Source organism: Amblyraja radiata, chromosome 20 (assembly GCF_010909765.2).
Source record: "Amblyraja radiata isolate CabotCenter1 chromosome 20, sAmbRad1.1.pri, whole genome shotgun sequence".
NCBI lineage: Eukaryota > Metazoa > Chordata > Chondrichthyes > Rajiformes > Rajidae > Amblyraja > Amblyraja radiata.
In genome coordinates this window covers 3,409,400-3,425,761 of record NC_045975.1, presented here as the reverse complement: position 1 = coordinate 3,425,761, position 16,362 = coordinate 3,409,400, and the positions used below count along the sequence as shown (strand labels likewise).

The 16,362-nt window shown below is 44.8% G+C and overlaps 1 protein-coding gene across 8 annotated transcripts in view; it reads left to right on the top strand.

The window, feature by feature from the left end:
- The window catches only part of gas2 (growth arrest specific 2), a 103,685-nt gene that overhangs the window by 20,791 nt on the left and 66,532 nt on the right, over positions 1 to 16,362 (top strand). For 3 of the 8 annotated variants that reach the window (XM_033038652.1, XM_033038654.1, XM_033038651.1), the window contains one exon: positions 9,871 to 10,029. In XM_033038652.1, coding sequence (XP_032894543.1) covers positions 9,885 to 10,029 — 145 coding nt within the window. In that variant the 5' untranslated portion in view covers positions 9,871 to 9,884. The other 5 variants (XM_033038656.1, XM_033038653.1, XM_033038650.1 and 2 more) reach the window with 5 other exon arrangements.

The following is a 16,362-nucleotide window of genomic DNA, read 5'->3' as shown; positions in this document are numbered from 1 at the left end:
GAACTTAAAACGCTCGATAATGTTATTGGTGGGTATATCGCATAGGGCAGTGAATTTGGCTATGAGACATACCGGGTCGTTGCGGTCTTCCAGAGGGGCGAACTCGAACGAGGCATAATGTTCCATTGCCTCCGGACCAGCCAGGTTGAGGAGTAGGTGAGCCTGTACCGCAGGAGTGGCACCAGGATGAGCGATCGCAATAAGTGTTCGCAGTCACGCTGGAAGACAGTCCAGCGGTGCACGATGTCCGTGTCAAAAACGAGCGTGTCGGGACGACGACACGAGTTGGACATAGTAAAAATGTTGAGGTGGGGACACAACTGGGATAAACAAATAATAAAATAAAGCCGATGAACAGGAGACGCAAGTCTACCGCGCTGACACCATGTAAAAAGGACTTGCTTGACACACAAAGTCTTTTACTACACAACTTTATTATATGCACTTACACACATTATGCCCTAGCTGTCCGTGGTCATCACTGGAGCTAGAGAATGAGCTGGAGGTGGGGAAGCTACAATTATACAAGAGACAATGGGGAGTGGTTAGTAGTGGTGAGGTCACTATGTTAAAGGAGCATGCACTGATCTACAGTTTTCATTCGTGGATCTGTTCCCAGAAGAAACTAAGCTGAAACTGTTGTAATTAAAATTTGAGTTCTTTACATCAAACAAGAGAGACAACTTCCGTCTGAGCAGCTTGTGTTCAGACCGACCTTAGACCTAAAGATATTGTTTATCTACTAAACCAGTCAATTATACTAAGCAAACCAAGCCATTTTCTTTTGCATTTTTTAAGTGCCCACCCTGTCATCCATCATTATTGTTTCAGTGATATGTTCAGTTCAAATTCATGCTTTGCCATCATCAGAAGAAGCTCTGTGAGCACTTTTTAAAAATACATTGCAAATATACAGTCCTATTTGAATTACAGGCAGCTGTTTAGTTTGATGTAACATGGAGTCATAGCACATGGAAACAGATCCTTTGGCACAACTCATCCACACTGACCAAGATGCCCCATCTAACCTAGTCACAGCTACCCACATTTGACCCATAACCCTCCAAATCTTTCCTATCCACATACCTGTCCAAATGTCTTTTCAATGTTGTTATTGTACCTGCCTCAAGTTTTTTCTCTGGCAGCTCATTCCATATACTGTACCTACCACCCTCTATGTCTAAAAAGTTACCCCTCATGTTCCACTTAAATCCTTCACCTTAAACCATTACCCCTTCCTTTTTGATTCCCCTATGACAAAAGAGTATGTGCATTCATCCTTCTTATTCCCCTCATGATTTTATACAACGCTATAAAAACAACACGCAACTTGCAATGCTCCTAGGAAAAAGTCCTAGCTCGCCCAACATCTCGTTGGCAACGTAGTTGTAAATCTTCTCTGCACTCTTTCCAGTTAACAGCATATTTTCTACAAACAGGGTGACCAAAATTGAACACAATACCCCAAGTGCAGCCTCATCTTTTTGGTTTGGTTTAGTTTAGTTTATTATTTTCATGTATGTATTGTCATCCCAGGGTAGTTAAGGTGTTGGCTTTGGAAATCGTGGACTCATTGGTTAATGTTTAAGTAGGAACTACAGATGCTGGAAAATTGAAGGTAGACAAAAATGCTGGAGAAACTCAGCAGCATCCACGGAGCAAAGGAAAAAGGCAAAGTTTCGGGTCGAGACCCTTCTTCAGACTCATTGGTGATCATTTTCCAATGTTCTATAGATTCAGGATCAGTTCCTGCAGATTGGAGGGTAGCTAATGTTATCCCACTTTTTAGGATAGGCAGGAGAGAGAAAACGGAATTATAGACCAGTTAGCCTGACATCGGTGGTGGGGACGATGCTGCAGTCAATTATAAAAGATGAAATAGCAGCACATTTGGATAGCAGTAGCAGGATCGGTCCAAGTCAGCATGGATTTACGAAGGGGAAATCATGCTTGATTAATCTTCTGGAATTTTCTGAGGATGAACTAGGAAAATGGATAAGGAAGAGCCAGGTGGCTTCTGAAGGGGGCGCTGCTCTGGCAGCAGCCATGTCATGCAGCTCGTCAGTTTTTCAACTTTAAAAAAAAAATTTTTAGTATGTTTTAAAGTGTGTATTTAATGTTTCTTTGTGTGTTTTGTGTGGGGGGTGGTGTGGGGGGGGGGGTGAGGGGGAAACCGCTTCGGTCGCCTCCTCCATGGAGAGGCGACTTTTTCCAGGTCGCCCCCCCCGTGGCCTAACATCAAGGATCGACGCGGCCTTTCCCGGAGACGCGCCCGGGGCTTCAGCGGCGGGCGCAGCGTGGACTCTCGGCGTGGAGCGGGTGAGCCCTCGCTGGAGGGGAGCGCTCCGTTTCGCTGGCCCGGGGCAGCCGGCAGCCTGAAGCTGCGGTCTGCACAGCTCCAGCTGGTGCAGCGTCTACAGCCCGGGATCCCTCGTGGAGGACCCGGGGGAAGAAGAAGCCATCACTGCCGGCCCGCGGCCAACTTCTACCGCGGGGCCGGCATGGACTTACCATCACCCCTGGAGGGGAGCTTCGACCGCCGGCCCTGCAGTCTACGGTGCTTCTGGCTGCGGCGGGGACTTTAAATCTCGACCGCCGGCCTGCGGCCTACAACAATCTAAAGCCGCGGTCTCCGGTGAGGAAGAGCCAATCCTGGACTGACTCTGGACTCTGGTCCTGTACACGGGGGGGAAATGGAGGAGGACTGGCCAAATTTTGTGCCTTCCACCACAGTGATGAATGCTGTGGTGGATGTTTGTGCTACAGTTTTATTGTGGTTGTGTGTTCTTTATTATTGTATCGCTGCAGACAACCCAAATTTACACCAGCCTGGCTGTGTGGCAATAAATTAGATCTATCTATCTATCTAACCATTGCATGTAGTGTACCTGCACTTTCAGAAAGCATTTGATAAGGTCCCACATAGGAGATTAATGAGCAAAATTAGAGCGCATGGTATTGGGGGTAGGGTGCTGACATGGATAGAAAATTGTTGGCAGACAGGAAACAAAGAGTAGGGATTAACAGAATGGCAGGCAGTGACTAGTGGGGTACCGTAAGGTTCGGTGCTGGTACCGCAGCTATTTACAATATATATATTAATGATTTAGATGAAGGGATTAAAAGTAACATTAGCAAATTTGCAGATGACACAAAGCTGGGTGGCAGTGTGAACGGTGAGGAGGATGCTATGAGGATGCAGGGTGACTTGGACAGGTTGGGTGTGTGAACAGATGCATGGCAGATGGAGTTTAATGTGGATAAATGTGAAGTTATCCACTTTGGTGGCAAAAACAGGAAGGCAGATTATTATCTAAATGGTATCAAGTTGGGAAAAGGGGAAGTACGACAGGATCTGGGGGTCCTTGTTCATCAGTCACTGAAAGTAAGCATGCAGGTACAGCAGGCAGTGAAGAAAGCGAATGTTGGCCTTCATAACAGTAGGAATTAAGTATAGGAGCAAAGAAGTCCTTCTGCAGTTGTACAGGGTCCCGGTGAGACCACACCTGGAGTATTGTGTGCAGTTTTGGTCTCCAAATTTGAGGGAGTGCAGCATAGGTTAATTCCCAAGATGGCGGGACTGTCATATGTTGATAGAATGGAGCTTGGATACTCTGGAATTTAGAAGGATGAGAGGGTATCTTATTGAAACATTTAAGATTATTAAGGGTTTGCACACGCTAGAGGCAGGAAACATGTTCCCGATGTTGGGGGAGTCCAGAATCACGAGCCACAGTTTAAGAATAAGGGGTAAGCCATTTAGAACGGAGATGAGGAAGAACTTTCTCACACAGAAAGTTGTGAGTCTGTGGAATTCTCTCCCTCAGAAGGCGGTGGAGGCCGGTTCTCTAGATGCTTTCAAGAGAGAGCTAGATAGGGCTCTTAAAAATAGCGGAGTCAGGGGATATGGGGAGAAGGCAGCAACGGGGTACTGATTATGGATGATCAGCCATGATCACATTGAATGGCGGTGGAGGCTCGAAGGGCCGAATAGCCTACTCCTGCACCTATTGTCTATTGTCTATCAAGGTATAGTGAAAAGCTTTATTGTTGCATGCTATCTAGTCAGCGGAAAGACTATACATGATTACAATCAAGCCGCCCATAGTGTACAGATGCAGGATAAAGGGTAACATATTTAGTGCCAAGGTAAAGTCCAATTAAGATAGTTCAAAGGTCTCTAATGGGGTATATGTAATGAGGTAGGTAATCTCCCAACTTCTTTTCTCAGATCCCTGACTAACAAAGGCCAACATGCCAGAAGCTGTCTTCAACCTTTTATTGCATTACATGAAGTGACTCAGGAAATATTGATCATGAAAAGAGAAAGTTACTTTTTTTAAAAGCTTGCTACATAGGGCGTTGTAGGATGGCATGGTGGAACAGCGGTAGAGTTGCTGTCTCACAGTGCCAGAGACCCAGGTTTGATCCTGTTTACGTGTACTGTCTACGCAATTTGTATGTTCTCCGCGTGACCTGCGTGGGTTTTCCCTGGGCGCTCTGGTTTCCTCCCACATTCCAATGATGTACAGGTTTGTCGGTTAATTGGTTTTGGTAAAATTTAAAATATACCTAGTGTGTAGGATAGTGCTGGTGTACAGGGTGATCGCTGGTCGGCACGGACTCAGTGGATCGAAGGGTCTGTTTCTGCACTGTATCTCTAAACTAAAGTAAACCATATTAAGCTGAAACTTAATCATTTGGATTAAGGAAACATCCTTGCATCAAGTCACATCAAGTCATTATATAGCTAGAAGGTTTGTGAATATTCAAATGTAGTAACCATTTTTTCCACAGCAAGATCACACAAACACACTATTTGCAGAATGTTAATCAGCTAATGTGTAAATGGTGAGGTCGGGATGTCCCCAAATGTTTGCCCAGGAACAAAGGCCAGTATCCACCACAATAAGTGATGGATACTGTGTTCAAAAGGGAACTGCAGATGCTGGAATATCGAAGGTACACAAAATTGCTGGGGAAACTCAGCGGGTGCAGCAGCATCTATGGAGCGAAGGAAATAGGCGACGTTTCGGGCCGAAACCCTTCTTCAGACTGATGGGGGGTGGGGAAAGAAAGAAGGAAAAAGGGAGGAGGAGGAGGAGCCCGAGGGCGGGCGGATGGGAGGGTGGGAGGAGACAGCTAGAGGGTTAAGGAAGGGGAGGTGACAGCACGGGCTAGCCAAATTGGGAGAATTCAATGTTAATGTTAATGCCATAAGGACGCAAGGACCCCAGACGGAATATGAGGTGCTGTTCCTCCAATTTCCGCTGTTGCTCACTCTGGCAATGGAGGAGACCCAGGACAGAGAGGTCGGATTGGGAATGGGAGGGGGAGTTGAAGTGCTGAGCCACCGGGAGGTCAGGTAGGTTATTGCGGACTGAGCGGAGGTGTTCGGCGAAACGATCGCCCAACCTACGCTTGGTCTCACCGATGTAAATCAGCTGACATCTAGAGCAGCGGATGCAGTAGATGAGGTTGGAGGAGATACAGGTGAACCTTTGTCGCACCTGGAACGACTGCTTGGGTCCTTGAATGGAGTCGAGGGGGGAGGTGAAGGGACAGGTGTTGCATTTCTTGCGGTTGCAACGGAAAGTGCCCGGGGAGGGGGTGGTGCGGGAGGGAAGGGAAGAATTGACGAGGGAGTTGCGGAGGGAGCGGTCTTTGCGGAAGGCAGACATGGGGGGAGATGGGAAGATGTGGCGAGTGGTGGGGTCACGTTGGAGGTGGCGGAAATGGCGGAGGATTATGTGTTGTATTTGCCGGCTGGTGGGGTGAAAGGTGAGGACCAGAGGGACTCTGCCCTTGTTGCGTGTGCGGGGATGGGGAGAGAGAGCAGTGTTACGGGGTAGTCAACATTGACGACTGCTTTGGTGCCACCTCCTGCACCCACACACAACTGACTGACTTCATCCACTTCACCACCAACTTCCATCCGGCACTCCAATACACCTGGACGATTTCCGACACTTCCCTACCATTCCTTGACCTCACCATCTCCATCGCAGGGGACAGACTCCTGACCGACATACATTACAAACCCACTGACTCACATGGCTATCTGGACTACACGTCTTCCCACCCTGCCCCCTGTAAAGACTCCATCCCCTACTCCCAATTCCTCCGCCTACGCCGCATCTGCTCCCAGGATGAGACATTTCATACCAGGGCATCGGAAATGTCCTCGTTCTTCAGGGAACGGGGATTCCCCTCCGCCACCATAGATGAGGCTCACACCAGGGTCTCATCCATACCCCGTAACACTGCTCTCTCTCCCCATCCCCGCACACGCAACAAGGGCAGAGTCCCTCTGGTCCTCACCTTTCACCCCACCAGCCGGCAAATACAACATATAATCCTCCGCCATTTCCGCCACCTCCAACGTGACCCCACCACTCGCCACATCTTCCCATCTCCCCCCATGTCTGCCTTCCGCAAAGACCGCTCCCTCCGCAACTCCCTCGTCAATTCTTCCCTTCCCTCCCGCACCACCCCCTCCCCGGGCACTTTCCGTTGCAACCGCAAGAAATGCAACACCTGTCCCTTCACCTCCCCCCTCGACTCCATTCAAGGTCCCAAGCAGTCGTTCCAGGTGCGACAAAGGTTCACCTGTATCTCCTCCAACCTCATCTACTGCATCCGCTGCTCTAGATGTCAGCTGATTTACATCGGTGAGACCAAGCGTAGGTTGGGCGATCGTTTCGCCGAACACCTCCGCTCAGTCCGCAATAACCTACCTGACCTCCCGGTGGCTCAGCACTTCAACTCCCCCTCCCATTCCCAATCCGACCTCTCTGTCCTGGGTCTCCTCCATTGCCAGAGTGAGCAACAGCGGAAATTGGAGGAACAGCACCTCATATTCCGTCTGGGGTCCTTGCGTCTTTATGGCATTAACATTGAATTCTCCCAATTTGGCTAGCCCGTGCTGTCTCCTCCCCTTCCTTAACCCTCTAGCTGTCTCCTCCCACCCTCCCATCCGCCCGCCCTCGGGCTCCTCCTCCTCCTCCCTTTTTCCTTCTTTCTTTCCCCACCCCCCATCAGTCTGAAGAAGGGTTTCGGCCCGAAACGTCGCCTATTTCCTTCGCTCCATAGATGCTGCTGCACCCGCTGAGTTTCCCCAGCAATTTTGTGTACCAAGTGATGGATACTGTTTGGTTCATCATGGGCACTGACCTTCCCGCCATCATAAGATCATGTGATAGGAGCAGAATTAGGCCATTTGGCCCATCAAGTCTACATGGCTGATATATCTCTCCCTCCTAACCACATTCTCCTGCCTTCTCCCCATAACCTCTGACGCCGTACTATCTATCTCTGCCTTGAATATATCTACTAACGGCCTCCACGGCATTCTGTGGTGAAGAATTCCGCAGATTCACCACCCGCTGACTAAATAAATTCCTCCTTATCTCGTTCCTAAGAGAACGTCCATCGAAGAGGGTCTATAGGAAGTTCCGCCTCAAAAAGGCAGCCAGCATTATCAGAGACCCACATCACCCAGGCCACACTCTCATTTAACCCCTACCATTGGGAAGAAGGTAGAGGAGTTTGAACATCTGATGTCCAGTTTCAAGAAAAGCTTCCTCCCAACAGCCATCATGTTCTTGAACCCCAACTCCACTGCCAACTGTGTTGGTTACACCACTTCAGGCTCTTTTGCACTAAAACTGTTTTCTTTCATTTATTGAACTGTTTGTTTATTTTGTTACCTATGAGTACAGTGTTTACAGACCTGTTGTGCCGCTACAAGAATTTCGCTGTTGCCTGTTCGGTACATGTGACAATTCAATTAAACACTTTTGACTCTTTAAAATAATGCCAGAACACTCCAATGTACAGCGAGACTGCTCCCATCAGTGCGGCACTAGTACAAGTGGGAAACGCGTTGCCTGTAATTTGATCCATTATTACAAGTGTGTCAAATTCTGCCAAGTTTGAGCCTGTATAAATAAATTTTAAAAATCAAGTGATACAGATAAAACGGATTAGCACCAAACGGAAAACCAATGTGCTGATACTCTTAAGGTCTGAATTAACATTTGTGTGCGCGGTTAAATTAATTGCTACTTTTTTTTCCTTATGCTCAAAGGTCATGTTGCTCTCGTGATAAGTTAATTTCAAATTTGTCCGTCTCCAACAATAAGCCCCGATGTGAAGAATTGAATTTCTTAAATCCTAGGTTTGCCAGATGCTGAAATGTATACGCGTTTCGGGGATAGATAGATCATGACAGCGAAATGCCTGGCAATGGAAAGGCTTTGACTTCCGTTCTCATCTGACAGGATGATGTGAATGTGTGTGTAGTAGGCAATGTGGCGTTTACTTCGTGGTCGGCGCTACTTGAATCCTTCAATCTAAGATGCACACTTCATGAGCTGAAGAATCGGCCATGCCAGGAGCCCTTTGCGGGACGTGTTGTTTCATCCGTGTACGCGCCCCGGCCAGGTCGACCTGCAGAGTGTTGCATTGCAGTGGAAACTGAGTGGAAATCGTCAGGACGGATCCGCTTGGAGTGGGTGAGGTGCGATGCAGTGATTTTCCTGCAGCTGTCCCGACACTACCAGTAAAGCAAGCATGAAATCATAGCGTAAACCAAGGAGTACGACACCGTATCAGACTGCTCGCAATCTCAATATACGATTGAAAACAATTAAGAGCTTTGAATGTGTACAGGCTAATGACACAGTGCGAGGTGCAGTTAACTGAAAAACCCGGTGTGCCATTATTTCTAAACTCTTTAAGCAATCTTGATTGTTTTAGTTTCTGCTTGAAATCTTGATTAATTCGTTCACCTGATTTAATTTAATGAAGAAATCTGGAAAACTACCCTTAGAATGATTTCTCCAATGAGTTTTCTATAATTTATGGATTATTCTAAAATCAAAAATAGTACAATAATGCTGCAATTTCGCAGCCGGTGCTACATTGTTTTATTAATCATCTCCGTTGCACAGTCGAATATTTAGGGGAATTTTATTTTACGTAGTCGATACTTTTTTTAAATGTTCTGAATTACTGCCGATTTCATTGTAGATGTCTCTGTAATATTTTGTATTTTGCATGTGCAGCTGTTAATAGTTTGAATTACAAATGATTAAAGTCACTAACACTGCTCTCTATGCTAAGCTGCTGCTGTGAATGCATCTCTGTGCAGTCTTGTATAAAACCCTACTGTTCTGCTGGAGGGAGTGTATTGTGCCTTATAGCTGTGTTTGTTAAAAGGACCAGACTGCTGCATGCTCTGTGGCGTATTATAAACTGTGCTAAATCAGGTCACTAACATTGATTGTGCTGCCTGGAACTTGAGATGCAAGCTCAAATTTAGGTACAAAAAGGGCTCTTCTGAAGCAGAAAAACTGTACAATTAGAGGCTCCCTCGGCAAAAACACTGCAGACCCAGGTAAAGCAAAACATTCATATTCAGTGAACTGTGCTCTTATTTTGGGGAAAAAACCTTGTATAACCATTTTTTCAGCTGTTAGATTCCTTTACCAAGTGTAATTAATGTCATTTTAGTTTTGAATACTAATGCAAAGATAAAAGCAGATTAGTATTTATTTGAAGATAGACACAAAAAAGTGGAGTAAACTCAGCGGGTCAGAAAGCATCTCTGGAGAAAAGGAATAGGTGATGTTTTGGGTCAAGAATTTTCATCAGACTTAATTATTTTCTTTTGTTGAATTCCCATTCTTTCAATTGCTGAGTGTAAATATTGATAAACTACAGCTGATCTCCAGAGATGCTGCCTGTCCTGCTGAGTTACTCCAGCTTTTTGTGTCTATCTTCGGTTCCTTCTTACACAGTTCATTCATGACACCGTGTATGTTGTAAATCATTACAACTTTATTTTTTCTCTGTTGTAAATTACAGGTGGATAAAGGAAGATGTACAGCACATTTAGTTCCCCAAAAGAGCCCGGCCCCAGCCTCTCTGATGTGCACCAATATGGTCAATGGTTAGCAAGCAGGCATGAAGCTAGTTTATTACCAATGAAGGAGGACTTGGCTCTTTGGCTGACAAATTTACTAGGTAAGATTACAAAAGTATTGACTTGTGTTTGATTAAAACAATTTAAAATGTTAGCAGCCTTCGGCTTTTTCATAGTGGTGAAAGTTATGAAGCAACTGAACAGAGCTTTCGAGGAATAGTATCTGGTTTGGTGACGTAAAAGAAAGAAAAGAAGTGCATTTCCTTTGCACCTTCCACAACTTCAGCATGTCCAAAAGTGGTTTGCAGCCAATGTAGTACTTTGGATGTGCAGTCACAGAAGTAATGTGGAAACTTGGCACAGAAAGCTTCCACCTAGAGTAATGTGAAAATGATCAGATAATTTGTTTCTAGTGATGTTGACTGAAGCACAAATATTGGCCAGGATGTACATTGGCAAAGACACCAGCAATAACTCTACTGTTCCATGAAAATACCATGCAATTTAAAATTAACCTTAGGAGGAGCAGGCAGGGTCCTCCTTTATCATCTCATTTAATGGAAATCACTTCTGGTACTGACTTTGAATGTAAACAACATAAACTGTTAGATAGGAAATGACAGTACCATCTTGTCTGTTCCCTCGCTAGATGGTCTTTTCACAGAAGTTTTAGTGAAGTGATCGTGGACAACTTTAGTCAGAGGGTGGTGAATCTGTGGGATCCATTGGCACAAATGGATGTGGAGGCCAAGTCATTGGGTATTTTTAATCCCCCCCCCATTGACGAACTGTACACTGCAAGGCCCAGGAAGCGAGCGGGTAAGGTCATCTCTGACCCTTCTCACCCTGGCCACAAACTCTTTGAATCGCTTCCCTCTGGAAGGCGACTCCGGACTGTCAAAGCTGCCACAGCCAGACATAAAAACAGCTTTTTTCCACAAGTAGTATCTCTACTCGTGGAAGGTAGTTGAGGCCAGTTCATTGGCTATATTTAAGAGGGAGTTAGATATGGCCCTTGTGGCTAAAGGGATCAGGGGGTATGGAGAGAAGGCAGGTACATGATACTGAGTTGGATGATCATATTGAATGGCGGTGCAGGCTCGAAGGGCCGAATGGCCTACTCCTGCACCTATTTTCTACGTTTCTATGTTTCTACGCAATAACCAAAAATCTGTAGCCTCCTTCTGCTCTGGTATTTTGTTGAATTCACATGTTTAAACAATAATGTTTTATTATTAATGTTTAATGTTTTATGTGTCATTCCTAACTGTCATTGTATGTCGGTGTCACTTGCAGGCGGAGCACCAAGGCAATTTCTTGTATGTGAATACTTGGCCAATAAACCTATTCATTCATTAAAGTGGAGATTGACAGGCTCTTGATTAGTACAGGTTTTCAAAGGTTACTGGTGGAAGGTAGGAGAGTGGGGTTGAGAGGGAAAGGTAGATCAGCATTGATTGAATGGTGTAGACTCGATGGGCTGAATGGTCTGCTTATGAACTGCCCTCCCTACCAATGCCCTTCTACATGGTTTTTCCTATGATACCAAAATGTCTAGGTGCCACAGTTGACAAGGTTCTCTGGTTGGTTGGTCTGCAGTTATTGCTGTTTCATAATTATTACTTGTACTCGGTGATCTATCTGCTCTGCACACTTAATGTGCTGAAGGATGGGCCATGCCAGGAGTCCTTTGTGGGAAGCACTGCTTGATCCATTTATGCGTCCCAACATGGCCAATCTGCAGGGTGTTGCATGGCAGGAGAAACTGGGTGAAATCATGAGGACAGATCTACATATATGGCTGTAGGTGGATTGCTCCTAGCAGAGTTTCATATAGCTCTTAGAATCAAGGGGTTTGGGGAGAAAGCAGGAACAGGGTACTGATTCTGGATGATTAGCCATGATCATATTGAATGGTGGTGCTGGCTCGAAGGGCAGAATGGCCTACTCCTACACCCATTCTCTATGTTTCTAACCCTTGGGCCATTTCTGTATAACATCCCCTTGACCATATCTAGGATAGCCTTGGAATAAAAGGACTTGCCTTCAGAGAGGAAATGAGGAGGAATTGCATTGCCACAGATGGCTGTAGAGGCCAAGTCAATGGATATTTTTAAGGTGGAGATTGATAGGTACTTGATATTTAGGGTGTCGGGGGTTGTGGGGAGAAGGCAAGAGAATGGGGTTAGAAGGGAGAGATAGATCAGCCATGATTGAATGGCATAGACTTGATGGGCCGAATGGCCTAATTCTGCTTCTATGATTTATGTTAATGACCTCTTTGTGTGATCCAGCAGAAATGCATGAAGAGCTATCCTGCAGATTCTAAGTTAATTTTCAGTATTGACTGTAAAACCTTTGAGTCACTGGCATCAGTGATTATCTTTTCTTTAATAACTGGTGATCTACATTCCCATATTAAAATATATACAAATATCAGTTGAACAAAGATCATTCAAATTAATAATTCTAATGTCCATTTAATACTATTGAAATGTACCAGATGATTTGGTCCTGATGTCTACAGGTATACCTTCTAATGTGTCTCTCTCTAACCCTGATATCAATGAGCAAAACTATTAACTACTGTAATATTTAGCCCGAACTGGTTGGATTCTGTGGATTATAATGAAATAATTTCTGAAGAAGAGTCTCAACCCGAAACGTCGCCTATTCCTTCTCTCCATAGATGCTGGCTCACCTGCTGAGTTTCTCCAGCGTTTTTGTCTACCAAATGATTTCCTACAATATTTTACGATCATTTTTGTTTCTTCTTATCCTTCTTTCACATTTTCTAAAAACATTGTAATTCAGGACATGTTCATAGCAATAATCAATCAATCTGTTATTTGAATGAAGATGTATTATGCATACTTGTTGCTTGATAAATATATTTTAAGCTTTGGTCAAACATGAGATAAAGTGTAGGAAGGAACTGTAGATGCTAGTTTATACTGATGATAGACACAACATGCTGGAGTAACTCAGCAGGACAGGCAGCATCTTTGGAGAGAAGGAATGGATAATGTTTCAGGTCAAGACCCTTCTTTGAAGTTTTGGGGGAAAAACTTCAAACTTTCCATTCGTTTCAATGAAGTGTTATATTTTAATCAACAGGAATGAACTTTTTATTTGGCCCAAATGTAAATAGTTTCAACCTGCAATTAAATGTACATGTGAGTATTTCTTGTAATTGTTTGGTCAAGAAACACATTAATCAGCAGTACGCGGCAACTTAATTTGTTGCAGACAAAAGTGCTGGAGAAACTCAGCGGGTGCGGCAGCATCTATGGAGCGAAGGAAATAGGCAATGTTTCGGGCAACGAAATAGGCAAACATAAAGCTTTCTTCTCCCCCGTACAATCTGTCTGAAGAAAGATCTTGATCCAAAACATCACCTATCCATGTTCTCTACAGATGCTGTCTGAACTGTTGAGTAAAGGGCTTGTCCCACCTGGGCGTCATTTGCGCGTCACGCAAGTGGCGCGCGAAGATTTTGTGAATCCCCAAATCCTGGGCGCTGCGCGCGACCGCGCATCACTGCCTACGCCACCACGCCTCACCAGGCATAATGCACGCCATGCGCGCATCACGTGCACATCACGACACGTGCGCCGTGACGTGCGTGTCGTGTGTCCTGACGTGTAAATGATGTTGCGTAAATGACGTGCAATGACGCCCAAGTGGGGCAGGCCCTTTACTCCAGCACGAGGTTGTAATGTCCATAGTAAGCTTTTTTTATAGATAAATAAGCAAATAACTGGCAGTAATCGGCATAATATTCTTTATTGAAGGTTTTAGCTTTCGACTAAATAGCAGTGTCTTGTGCCTACAGTTTACCTCCTCGTAACACGATTCTTAACATATCTCTTAAAGGGACAAGTACACACTGCACTGCTTCTCCTTTTGTGGAAATGTAGCAAATAACATCCCAATGCATACCATTAACAATTCATTTAGATAAAACTATAATCAGTTAATTATTTATATTGATATATGGTTGCAAATTCAACTAATTATAAATTCAATCAATCGCTTTGTCTCTCTTCTCTGAACTCTTCACTGCAAGCTGTTCTTGACGTCTTTGAAGTATACACTCCATGTGGTAATAACTCCAGTCGATCTCCTCACTAGGTGGGCTTCATGTGCACCTGGCAACATGACTTGCTCTGCAATTGTTACTTCAATATAAGTGACTTTATAATCAGAAATACATTTCATGTCTTGATCACCTGTGTATATTAAACTTTTCACTAAATTTGGTACAGGCTACATTCTTATCAGTACCTACAGGAGTTACTATTATACCTCTTTTAGTACGTAGTTGAATGCCATGAACTTAGTTGCAATAGTTCCTACAATTTTGTTTTCAGACTCTCCATCCTTGTGCTTTTGTTTTCACAACTTCTTGCAACTTAACTTTCTCATCAGCTGTTTGTAGATATTGGGTCTAGCCTCCGTTTTGGAGTCCCCTCTTGAAGTCTAAGAGTCACTGCCTTTCTGTATCAACTCCATTGTTTTCCTCTCTACCATGATATGGTATGGACCTAAAGCGGGCAAATAGGATTAGTATAGATGGGCAAAAAGATCAGCATGGATGTGGTCGGCTGAAAGGCTTGTTTCTGTGCTGTACAATTCTGTGACTGATTTCAGCCTGTCCTGTTGCAGTCTGACATGTTTGGCAGACATTAATAAGTCGACATATTGTGATATCCTTCAAAGAATCGTTGCAGCTTTTGAACTGCTTCCACATTCCCAAAAGAGAAAGTTATACTTGATCTGAACTTCAATTGCCCAGTCATAAATTCTGTAAACAGTAAAAGTCTTTTGGGCACTGAACCAGCACAGTCTCATCTTCTTTGCCATTAGTGTCTGTGCCAGTCTTAGACATTACTACCTTGCTACAGAACCTGTTGCGTCACATCTTTCCCATGGATTCTTGCAACTGTGCAGCTGTACATTGGCTGTCCTGTGTTGTCCAAACTGATTGCAGAATCTTCCTGTGTTTGCTATCAAGGTTTGTGAACAGTCCCGCTGTTATGTAATTGCCAAATCACTATGAAAGTGCTTCATTACTCAAAATAGATTAACCTCTGATCACTGGAGTCAAAATGCCATTTCCTCCAAAATATCTCATTTTTGTCTAATTTTCTATCTAGCTTGTTTCTTTCTGGCCCATCTCCCAACTGTTCAGTGCTTCTGCAATTGGTATAATTAGGGTCCGAGTTGAGGAATCCTACAGGGATAGGCTCCACATAACGTCAATAGACAATAGGTGCAGGAATAGGCCATTCGGCCCTTCGAGCCAGCACTGCCATTCATTGTGATCATGGCTGATCATCCCTAATCAGTACCCCGTACCTGCTTACTCCCCATATCCCTTGACTCCACTATCATTAAGAGCCCTATCTAGCTCTATCTTGAACGTATCCAGAGAACCTACCTCCACTGCCCTCTGAGGCAGAGAATTCCACACTCACAACTCTCTGTGAGAAAAAGTGTTTCCTCGGCTCCTTTCTAAATGGCTTACCCCTTGTTCTTAAACTGCGGCCCCTGGTTCTGGACTCCCCCAACATCGGGAACATGTTTCCTACATCTAGCGTGTCCAAGCCCTAAATAATCTTATATGTTTCAATAAGATCCCCTCTCATCTTTGTAAACTCCAGAGTATACAAGCCCAGCCGCTCCATTCTCTCGGCATATGACAGTCCCGCCATCCCGGGAATTAACCTTGTAAACCTACGCTGCACTCCCTCAATACGTCGGTAAGTCAGGGAGCAGTACAACTCACAAACTGGCCCTTTGACCCACAAAGTCTGGGCCGACCATCAGCCACCTGCTTACACTAATCCCCATTTTTATTCTCCTCACATTCCCATCAACCTCCCCCATTTATCTGCAATTGGGGATAGTTTTCATTGACCAGTCAACCTACCAACCTACACATCTCTTGGGTGTAGAGGGAACTGCAGCAGTATGAGGAAACCTGCACGGTCACAGGGAGAACGTGCACACTGCATGCCCCACACAAACAGGATTGTATTTGGGTCTCCAGCACCGTGAGGCATTACTTTGTCACTCTGGCACAGAACTATCATCTTCTTCCCCAGTATATTCTTGTGCCATCATGATGCATCTGCTTCAGTTATTGAGCTGTGCTGAGACAAATCAATGCCTATCACTACTGTCATGTACACACGCCGATAGCACTAAAAATCCATGAATCCCCCAAAAATGCTCTCATTATTCCCTTTGCCTCTGAAGCTACATCCTTTGTGAATATTACCTGCTCTCAAGGGAAAATCGCTGCTGAAGATATCACATTTTCATTAATTACCAGGCCGCTTCACTTGGCGTTCTGTCTGGTTACTTTCTTTCAAGTTTCTTGGTACATCTACTTGCTTTAGCTAAACTGCTGTCTTGCCTTCTTCAAG